The following is a 10,428-nucleotide window of genomic DNA, read 5'->3' as shown; positions in this document are numbered from 1 at the left end:
ACTGAGACGACGAGGGAGCAATGTTGGAAATAAGTGATGTGGATTATGGAAGGTGGTCTTCCTTGTTTAGGACACGAGACACTATCCCGCAGGATATTCCAGTAGAATATATGCGATTTCCACGACCGAACTTTAACAGAAGCTCCGTCGACTTTTCCAGCTAACCGTGGAACATCATAAAAGTGTCGTGAACTTAAACTTATGACTTTTAAATCCGTTACTTATAAAAACATTTTAACCATTCAACTTTACAAAAAAGCAACCTCGAGACCACCCCCTCCTCCTCCCCTACATGCTCTCCATTCTGAATAACTATATGTAACTAATTTTCTTCAGAAAACTTGCACTCTTTTATGACAACGTAGCTTGCTTTCTCGTTAGTATCTGTATATACGAGCTTTGCGACAAAATGTATATTTAAACAACTAATAGCTCTATATAATTTTCTATTTATAAGAAATCAATCTCAGGGGTAGACCTCAAGAAAAAGTGGCTCTTGTAACGGAGCATCTTTTAAATATGAATTTTGTCAGAGAAGAAATTTAATAGGAAGGAGAAGTTATATATATATATATATATATATAGTGACTGGTACGGGCTTCCGCTTTAGAAACGATTTTTTGTCAAAGTGCTCGATTTACCACCAATCGGAAAACAATTATTGCGATAGTAGTTTTCGTCCTCCTGGATCAACGCGTCAAATTGCTCGCTTCATTATCGCTCAACCGACTCGATACTGTATATATAAAACATCTAGTCGTATACATTTTCTTCCATCTTACTTTTTCAATCAAGTATATTTGTTTGTTGAAACCTTCGTATCGAGCCATGCTCCCGCATTTATCGCAAGGTTGCAATGATGATTTGTACAAAGAGACAGAGAGAGAGAGAGAGAGAGAGAGAGAGAGAGAATGGAAAACTTTACTGGTAAAAATGTGTCTCTTTCTTTACAGTTACTTCGATCAATCTCGGAAAGTAATATTTCTACATCACTCGTGATTTGTGATATTATGATTGAGGTAGCTTCGTCGATTTCGTTTTTATAGAAATTATTCAACCTTTGCGAAAATTTGCTAAGAATTTTTATTTTGTCTTTTTTCAAACTAAATTAAGGTTATTTTGAAGAGAAACCAGCGAAAACATCTAGCTTCGAAAATATTATTTTAAAGGCGTATCCTTATGGGAAGTAACCGTAATACGTCGTATTCGAATATATAAATGTATAGACAGCTACAAATAAAGGAGCTTGGAATTCGTTTCAGGAAGATAATGTTAGCACTTGTAACAGTTCAAGCTGAAGAACAAAACATACAATTTGGTATGATTAGGGATAACTTATGCGTATGTCGTTCAATTTATTTTCCACTTGTTTATAACAGGCAATTCTTTTTGTCGATTATAAAAATAATCAAATTAACAGTCTTCAGTGCTCATTTAATAAGTTGCAAGTTTTTTATCAAAATTAATTTGTAACCGACTCTTGTAGAATCTTGCTTCTTGCAACACTAAACGACGAAGCTATCTTACAATGAAAAAATAGTAAATTTATGTAAAAAGGAGAAACAATATTATAAGAAATAGTAGAAAGAATTATTAACATTAATTAGAGGCTTACCTGCTTCGTAAAAATGGTCTGTTTTAAAACCTGTCGTTTTATCGCAAGTCATTTTTATACTTTTTTATTTAAAATAATATACGGCCAAGAACATACTGAAAAAATTGTCATTTGCTTCGCAAATTCATACGTACAATCATAATTTTAATGTCAGGCATATGGGATATCTTAACATTATCAGATGCTTTTTCAAGCAGGGCACTTTCTCCAACTGACCTTGCATTTATAATATAAAAATATTGAGAATTCTACATTACGACAAAGGTCAGGCATGAAATATTAGATACTAAATAATAATATAATATATTCATTTCTATTGTCTGTTCTGCTAAAAGAGTAGAGTAAAATAATGTGAAAAGTCCAACACCAATTTCGAGGATATTCATTTGGCATTCTGTCGATTCATCCACGCTACGTATTGTCCGCATTAATTCAGACCTTCTAATCTCACCATGAAAAATCCTTTTCCCGCGTAATTGCATAGTTAATATTCATGACTGCATTCGCAGATACAAATAGCTGCACATTCTAAATTCCATAGGATTGAGCTATTTCTAGAGTAGTCAGCTGATATAAACGTAAGTGTAGGTAAGAATTTTTCATCAAAAGCATTATCATAGGAGTATTGATAAGTTGTGAGAAGCCAGTCTTCTTTGAGTTTTGCTTAAAATTTAAGAATTAATAGTAAGGACAATCTAACCTTGATCGGTGGTCCAGTTTTATTGGCAGGCAGTAGCGATGCTCGTCTTGTTGATTTTATTTGTTCCTCTCTTGTTAGAAATGTCACAAAAAAACTGAGACAGCACTGAGTTTATTGCTATTCCGCACACTAGAATTACTCGTTTTTCCGAGAAAAATGTACGACTGGCTTCTACAAACTCTTTGATATATCTCACTTTATCTCGAAGATGTTCCGGACCGTTCTCTGTCTTTCTTCCTATCTCCGTTGCATACGGAAAATGGCATGGAACCCGCGCAGTCGCACGCAAAACTCTTCTTGTCACACCAAAAGGTAACCTTGTGCGTCAACCTATATTAGGTCCACCGATCAAGTTCATCGAGTTTCGTGTACATTTCATCGAGAATTCTTAAGCGTGTTCTCCAGATAAATTCGCAAAAAAATGCGTGAAACTATCACTTGAATCAATGAAACGTTGTTTACGACGCGACACTAAGCCCGCGTATGTCCACAGCCACAACCTACACGTATATACGATATGCGCATTCGCTGCCCGTGTAGGGCTTTGCTTTGGTTGGCATCCGTGCTTTTTACTACTTCTTCGGTAAACTTCGGTTAGGGTTCGGCTAATATCGCCATGTTATAAATTGGTTTTTTCGTTTGGCCGAAAGATGGCGAAAGTTACCACAATAATAATGTCAAATTCGCCATTATCGACATTGTTATCCATTTTATTTAAAGAGCTGTTCTGAGCTGTTCTTGCAGAAATTGAACTCCTCAATCACCATTCAATACAGTAATGAATGTAATTATAAGAAAGTCTAGCCAGAAATTGTATATTATAAACGGATCAGAACGATTAAAGAAAAATCTTAGTTTCACTAAATACCAACAGTTACCGCACCTCTGTAGGTAAGATATTTGTCTAAATGTTTTCTGGTTGCATCTGAGCTTTTTTAAAAAATTGTGTTACATTAGTTGTGTAATACTATACTCTGATACACATACTGTCGAAAGTATAAAAAAGTATAGGTAACCGAAACAGTCCTGTATTGTATGAGCTGAGTGTGTGTATGTAGCTGCCTCTCTGCTATACGCTAGTAAAGTACTAATACAAAAACAGTGAAGTGAGAATGTGTAGTAATGCATATGCATACTAACAGCGTTATCTATCGATACATTTAGCATTTTTGGGAGTACGTTTTACTATACATATATTGCAATACAATCTCCCTACATTATGATTGTATTAGTACTTTACTAGCGTATATTCTGCATTGAAAAAAGACATACTGAAAGTGCAAAAAGTCAAAAAATAAAATTAAAACAAACAAGCCATGCAATTATAAATAGAAAAATTGTCTAGAAACTGAACTAAAAGAAAATACTATACACCAGTTTTTCTTTCAAAGGCTCTAATACTTTTAATGCACGTGTGTAAATGTATAGAAAATCTTAACATCCTCTGACGGGTAAATATTTACATAAGATGGTAATACAAAAAAGAAAATAAAATTACAGCGCGGTGTGTAAGTTAACGGTTCGATATCGATTAATACATTGTTAATGAAATTATTGAAATTGATTCGTAAGAGCTGGACTAACTTCACTCTATACTTCCTAGATTCAATTTCCTATACATTGTACGATAATATGCGTACACGGGGAAATATATGATTTTTTAATAGTTAAGTATAAAGAGCGATTACTTACATTTTTTCTTCATACATTCTCCATCAGATAACGCCGATTTTTTCGCCGTTATTGCTTATCGTTGAATCTTCATACTACAATTTAATTTGATCTAAAAACTCTTAGTACCAGATTATCGCTCGTAGCAGCGCCACTTGTAAAGTGTAATATGTATGTGGGTGCCAGTTTTTACCCGTTGTCAAAGCCGTCATCAATTTCTCTCTTCAGTCTCTTCATCTGTGTTCCAATCATGAAAATGCTTTTTTAAACTTAGATATTGTTAGATTTAAATTATAATCGAATACAAAATGAGCTGGGAAGTCGCATTTGCCGATATGTGCCGTGCATGCATGAAAGTGGACGGTAATCTTCTACATATGTACGATGATGAAGCAAGTGGTATTAAAAACTTGCCGCACAAGCTAGCCGAACTTACATCGATTCAGGTTAATGCAAGAATTTTATCCGAAACCTTACTTATCCTCCTTGCTATCATTTAATCTATTCAATTAACATTAAAATTTAATTCAATGTTTTCTCCCGTCATATATAACCTCTAAACTTAGCATTAAGCAAGACCTATTTGTTAATTGATGCTTATTTCTTCGAAACAGATTGATAAGTTTGATGGCCTACCAAATATGCTCTGTGTCAAATGTGCCTATCGAACAAATGCATTTTATGATTTTAAACTTCAAGTGCAAGCAACTGAGAAGAAACTTAGGGATATAGTTGAAGCTCAACAACCAAGGGTATAAAAGTGTGAAGCTACTTTTTTAACAGTTAATCTCCTATATAAATTAATTATTATTATTATATCTTAGGAAGAAATACAGAGTAATGAATTTGATCAGATGCAACAAATAAATGAATATCCTGTTTATGATGTGAATGCAGAAACTGAGATAATAAGTTTTGGTGAAACGATAAATGCAGTTGAGAGCGAGATTGAGGTACCTATTGAGATTGATATATCTGCATTGATGCAAGGTGATGATACAAGAGATAAAACAAATGAGGATCTTAAAAATATTTTAATTTCAAAAATTGATAAGATTACTATGAATGAGTATGAAAAATCAAATGTAATCAAATCAGGAATGCCAACTGATATAATAAGTTTACTGCAGATGGAAAATGTAGAATATGAAATCATGTGTGCAACAGAATCAGAGGCGAATAAGGTAGATGAGGTCAAAGAGGATGTAACAATGACTAAACCAGTGAAAGCTAAGAAAGTAAAATATAACACAAGTAAATCCTTGACAAATGTAAACACAGAATTCCAACAGGAGTCTGATAACCAGCAAGATATACAGCAGTTGAAGGATCCAAACCATAAACATCAAGTAATAAAAGTAAGTTCATTTGCAACCGCGAGCAGTGAAGTATTGGACAATCCAAACTCTGTGAAACATAATAATAAAGTTGAAGTTTTGAGTGATGAATCGGACGCAGATGATTTCCCAGATGGCAGAGTTCATATTTTAGGCAGTTTAAATGATACTATTACAAGAATCAAGGAGATCAACGAGGAAAACAAATTAAAACAATATCAATGTACTTTATGTTTGCAAAATTATAATGAACTCTCTGGAGTCTTATTACATACAATCGATAATCATGTGCCGAGCACTGGTCCATTTTTTTGCGTTGTATGCGAAAAGGATTGCGACAGCCGGAAAGAATTGCGAGCTCACGCGAAAACACACACTGGCAATCTTCCATATTCCTGCTTCATTTGTAGTAAAGCATATTCATCCAAGAGGTATTTAAAAAGACATATGGTATGCCATACAGATTTTCCAAAGTACCGATGTCCTAAATGCGCTAAACGATTCAAAGTGAAATCGGAACTGGAGAGTCACATAGCAATACACGCAGAAGGAGTGCCATATGCGTGTAGCCAATGTTCTAGGGTATTCAACCATAAAGGAAATTACAAAAGACATTTGATTTCACATTTGGATCCACAGGGTTTACACTTACCAAAATACCCATGTCATACTTGTGGAAAAAGATTCTTAAACAATCGTACTCTTGAAACTCACGTAAGAGTTCATACAGGGGAGAAACCATTTACATGTGATACTTGTAAAAAATCATTTTCACAGCAGGGAAATCTTATTAATCATATGAGAATTCATCAGAATCCACGTAGCTACACTTGTGAAACCTGTGGGAAAAGATTCAATCAGAGAGCAACATTGAGAGATCACAGTTTATTACACACTGGTGAAAAACCTTATGTTTGTAATGTTTGTGGATACGCATTTACTTTCAGTGCAGCTTTAAGACGTCATATGTGGACACACGCAACTGGGAAACCATTTGGCTGTGATGTCTGTAATGCACGCTTTGTTGGTAAGTATGATCTTAGGAGACACATGAGGATACATAACGATAGGCCGCCACGTGGGAAAAGAAAACCAAATATCAGTAAAGATGAGGATACTAATAACACTTTAGAGCTTACGATAAAAGAGGAGAACAGCATATCTATAGTTGATGAAGCAGTGACTGATTTGGTCGGTGTTCAGCAAAATTTGCTTAATCAAGATGTAAGACCGATTGTTCAACAAGAGGAATCTGAAAAAGAAAATATCGATGCTTTATTAAATTTGTTACAATACGGGTAACGTTGAAAAATACCATTTGTGTACTATACGATAACGTAACATTTTTATGTATATTTGAGGAATCGTAGGTATTCTATTTTTATCTTAATATAAAGTGAACAATATAAATTTATTTCTTTAAGATTTGTGTATAAATAAATTATGATTGCTTCTAACTGTATTTTAAACTTAACAGTTAGGATTTACTGCTGATGCTGCTACTATTATTATTTCTACTTTACAATTATTACTACCACTTTTTCGAAAAAGTGATCATGATTTTTTGTGTACTATATATTGTCTTGTCTTGTAGAATAAATTTGTAAAGCAGTCTTATTAAAATATTATTTCGACTTTTTTAAGTTGAAAATTTTGTACAATCTTTTCTTTTTATTAAATCTACCACTGCATATTAATTTTAGCGCTTATTTTGTTTTCAAGATTGAATTGATCATTAGAAATAAATATAAATTATGTAGAAACTAATTATTGTCCACTCTATTGAATAAAATGAACAGTTTCCTTTATAAATGCCAGATTCGTGTTTAAGGATATCGATTTATTACGGCTTTCTGACTTTTTCCTTATGACAGTAGAGCGCGCTACTTGTACGGTTTTAGTTTTAGTTGAAGAGTAAAAAGGTAAAATTTTGTCGGTAAATATGAAAATTTTGTTTCACATACACACAACAAGCGTATTTAAAGACAAATTAATTTCCATACGTTGGTACCGATAAAGCTTACCATATTTTGCTTTAAAGATTAATTAATAGCGGCAAAAATTAAGTCTTGCAGAAATTGTTTTTAAAGCTTGAAAGAGCTTTTTGTTCTAAAAACCTTTTCAACAATTAATCTAATGCTATTATAACTGTTTTGACAAAAGTATGCCGCGATCAAAATACATAGTTTTCGAATACCTATTCTCGTTAAAAGAACCTAAAAACAACACGGTCATTAATTATTTTGACTATTGTGCTCGTCAGACAATAATCTCGGTAGATTGGGTCAGTGACAGACTGTATAACGATTGATGTTTTTTCACGTGGATAAAAAGACAAGAAGCGATTAATAACGATATGAGATTTTAAAATTTGACATATTTGAAGGAATTTTAAAAACTAAATATTCCAAGTTATGGAATTTAAACATGTAGTAATAAGGGGGGAGGGTATGGGTGAAGAAGAAGTAGGAGGAAATAAAAAGGGTGTATAAAAACGAAAAATGCTGATTGAAGCGCGATTGAAGGTGATGAAAAATGAGCGTATAGCATAAAACGGATTGCGCAATGGGTCAGCGCGCATTTGGACATGCGCATTATTGAAAAAGGCGGCGGTACAGTGGCGCCAGTAATGGCGACTGGAAACACGCGCCGGGTGCTTCCTCGTCTCACCTCCGCCTCCGCCACCGCCACCATCCTCGCGGCTCGTGGGTAAGTACCCTCACACTCCACAGTCCACGCTCCAATCAGTCTGCACTCGCATGTCCACGAGGTTGCTTGCACGGGCTGGTGGCTTCCTCTCGTACACCCCGTACCTGGCTCACCACCTTCAGTGCTCTTACCCAGGAGTTAGGGGTGACCACCAGTCGAGGTACTGGCCGCCGCGTTCGCCGGAGAGGTTAGGTCGATTCGAGTGTGTCTGCCAACAGTGGCGGGATTCGCGAGCCGTTCAAATTTCGTTCGTCGTCGCTCTCAGAATTTTCACACTCGACAGCTGAATTTGACACATGCCGATCGTCGGTTCCTTGAATCGTCCAGCAGAAGTGTCAATCGAGCCCAGACCACTTATTCGGCATCCGCTCCCGCGCTTTCCCGGAACTTCCGACCGGGTCAATCGTCGTCCAACTAGTTTGATTCAACTTGACAAACAATCACAGATTTTCGTCGGACCAATCGTATCTTTCCCGCGATATCTCCAGTGATGAAAAACGTGTTCCAGAGTTCTCTTTTGACTTGTGTGCTCCGTTGACAGCTTCGTGTTTCAATGAAACTTTGACATTTTTGAATCAGATTCCGGTTACTACCGTCCCGCGTTTCCCCAGTGTCGTTCCAATTCTCGTAGACTGAGAAGAATCGAATTTTCCCGGGTAAAGTGGCCCTATGACAGGTTCCAGTTTGGAGGTTAGGTTCGGCAAAACGCGCGTCCTTCAAACGCGTGGAACTCGGCGCCGCGGGCAGTTTTGAGGATTGGAGTTGTACACGATGCCGGGGCAGCGATTTTTGGAGGTGATTCTGAGATCGAGCGACGGATAGAGAGAAGCTGTGAATTCACCTGTGAATTGAATGTTCTCGGACAGTCGCATATCGCGGCTTGCCGCGCACAACCTTTTTAGCGCACACGAGGAAAATGTACGCGTCATGGTGACTACCATACGATTTTTTTCCATTCTTTTTATCGCGTCTCAAAGAACACGCCAGATTCCGCCTAAATTATCCGACACGAGCTCGAGGACATATTGCGTTTTACCAAAGTAGTATATTTTCACGCGTTAACTCTCGAACGTCGAAGAGGGAAGTTTCGCTATTTGAATTTCTAGAACAGTCTGATATCTCTTGGTGCAAATAGAGAGGAGAGAATAAATCGTGACAGCTGCGTCGGTATCACGCTGAAACTGGGTATTATGTGCCGATATGAACATCCATCGGGGAGCATACAATAAAGCTACAGGCGAATAATTAGAATCGATATGTCTGGTATACGCGGATAAAATTTCCGTGCGTCCATGAGCACCTGTCAGCCATCGAACGATAACCATCGCGTATATTATTTCTCACGTGTCATCGGGCTCCTCGGTTCTCTATCGCAGTCGGACTAACAAAGTGAGAGTGCATCCCGTACCACGGCCAAACACGATCGATTCTTACGTAGTATCGAATTCGATCTATCCATTAAACTTATTGTTCGCCGTGCTCATCGCTGGACTAGTTCGCTGTAAATTACACCTGATCTCGCTAATCTCGCTAATTAATCGAATAATCTCTGCGCGTTCCGTTACCAATTCAATCGAACATTGCTGTATGCTAAACTCGGCCATTTTTTTCCCCTCATTCTTTCCACTTTTCAACGCAAAGTATCCTACGCTCGTTCGCGACGGCCGTTGATAATCGTGAATGGTAAATTGGGAAAACGACAAATGTTTGTTCTAGATGGATAATTCAGCATACGTGCCGAATCATCTACCGCCGCCGTCCCTGGTCGTATTCTCGCAGGCTGGCGGCCTCCCCGAGGCCTTGAGAATGCAAAGACCCTTCAATCCACAAGTTAGTGTCCTTTTCTCCTAGCCGATAAGCCTAAACCAGCTGCAGCACCTCGCTTACTCTTTGCAGATTAGCACAACATACAAGTCACACCGCCAATCAATGAAACAGCTTTTTTTTATCCTATTTCTCGCTAATGCTAACAATATTTTTCAGCTCTCTCTCTCTCTCTCTCTCTCTCTTTATTTTCCTCATTGTATTAACCCTTTCCGTCACGACATTCTAACTCAAGAGTCAAAACACGAGGCTTGAAAATAGTATATACATATTTTTTTCAAGTTTTTCAAGCTTTTCAATAATGAGAGTATCTATTGTTTATTTTTTACCAAAATATTTATGTATTAGAAATTTCTAAATACACAATAGGATGTAGAAATACTTAACGATTACATATATAACGTATTGTAAACAATGTCGCTGTGACATTTGACTACGCACAGTGACTGAAAGCGTTAATCTGATTTTTTTCTTCTTTTTTTATAGATATTGCAAAGTTTACCAAGAATTATAACAATTGATAAAATCTATCCGTGAGTTTTTTTAAGTGAAGCGAAATAGTATTAATGTTC

The 10,428-nt window shown here is 36.5% G+C and overlaps 2 protein-coding genes across 3 annotated transcripts in view; both read left to right on the top strand.

The window, feature by feature from the left end:
• The first annotated feature begins 3,351 nt into the window (after positions 1 to 3,351).
• On the top strand, positions 3,352 to 6,954 carry LOC136776428 (zinc finger protein 665-like). The gene is made up of 3 exons (XM_066731952.1): positions 3,352 to 4,432; positions 4,601 to 4,738; positions 4,811 to 6,954. The coding sequence occupies exons 1-3, from the start codon at positions 4,295 to 4,297 to the stop codon at positions 6,623 to 6,625; spliced, it is 2,091 nt and encodes a 696-aa protein (XP_066588049.1). The 5' UTR covers positions 3,352 to 4,294; the 3' UTR covers positions 6,626 to 6,954.
• Positions 6,955 to 8,061: 1,107 nt separating this feature from the next.
• LOC136776429 (E3 ubiquitin-protein ligase Rnf220-like) overlaps positions 8,062 to 10,428 on the top strand; it is a 99,776-nt gene continuing 97,409 nt past the window's right edge. Inside the window, exons 1-2 of one of the 2 annotated variants that reach the window (XM_066731953.1) lie at positions 8,062 to 8,950; positions 9,749 to 9,862. In XM_066731953.1, the coding sequence (XP_066588050.1) occupies positions 8,885 to 8,950; positions 9,749 to 9,862 (180 nt within the window). In that variant the 5' untranslated portion in view covers positions 8,062 to 8,884. The remainder of the gene's footprint in view (positions 8,951 to 9,748; positions 9,863 to 10,428) is intronic. The other variant, XM_066731954.1, reaches the window with a different exon arrangement.

Source organism: Prorops nasuta, unplaced genomic scaffold (genome assembly GCF_024137725.1).
Source record: "Prorops nasuta isolate Cenicafe-Biocafe unplaced genomic scaffold, Cenicafe_Pnas_1.2 PNAS00009, whole genome shotgun sequence".
Taxonomy (NCBI): domain Eukaryota; kingdom Metazoa; phylum Arthropoda; class Insecta; order Hymenoptera; family Bethylidae; genus Prorops; species Prorops nasuta.
This window is presented reverse-complemented; position numbering and strand designations above follow the sequence as displayed.

Excerpts from the sequence above, each read along its gene's own strand:
- LOC136776428 (XM_066731952.1), top strand. The coding sequence starts at position 4,295 with ATGAGCTGGGAAGTCGCATTTGCCGATATGTGCCGTGCATGCATGAAA. Across the intron at positions 4,433-4,600 it reads CCGAACTTACATCGATTCAG|ATTGATAAGTTTGATGGCCT; the intron begins GTTAATGCAAGA and ends TCTTCGAAACAG. Across the intron at positions 4,739-4,810 it reads TTGAAGCTCAACAACCAAGG|GAAGAAATACAGAGTAATGA; the intron begins GTATAAAAGTGT and ends ATTATATCTTAG.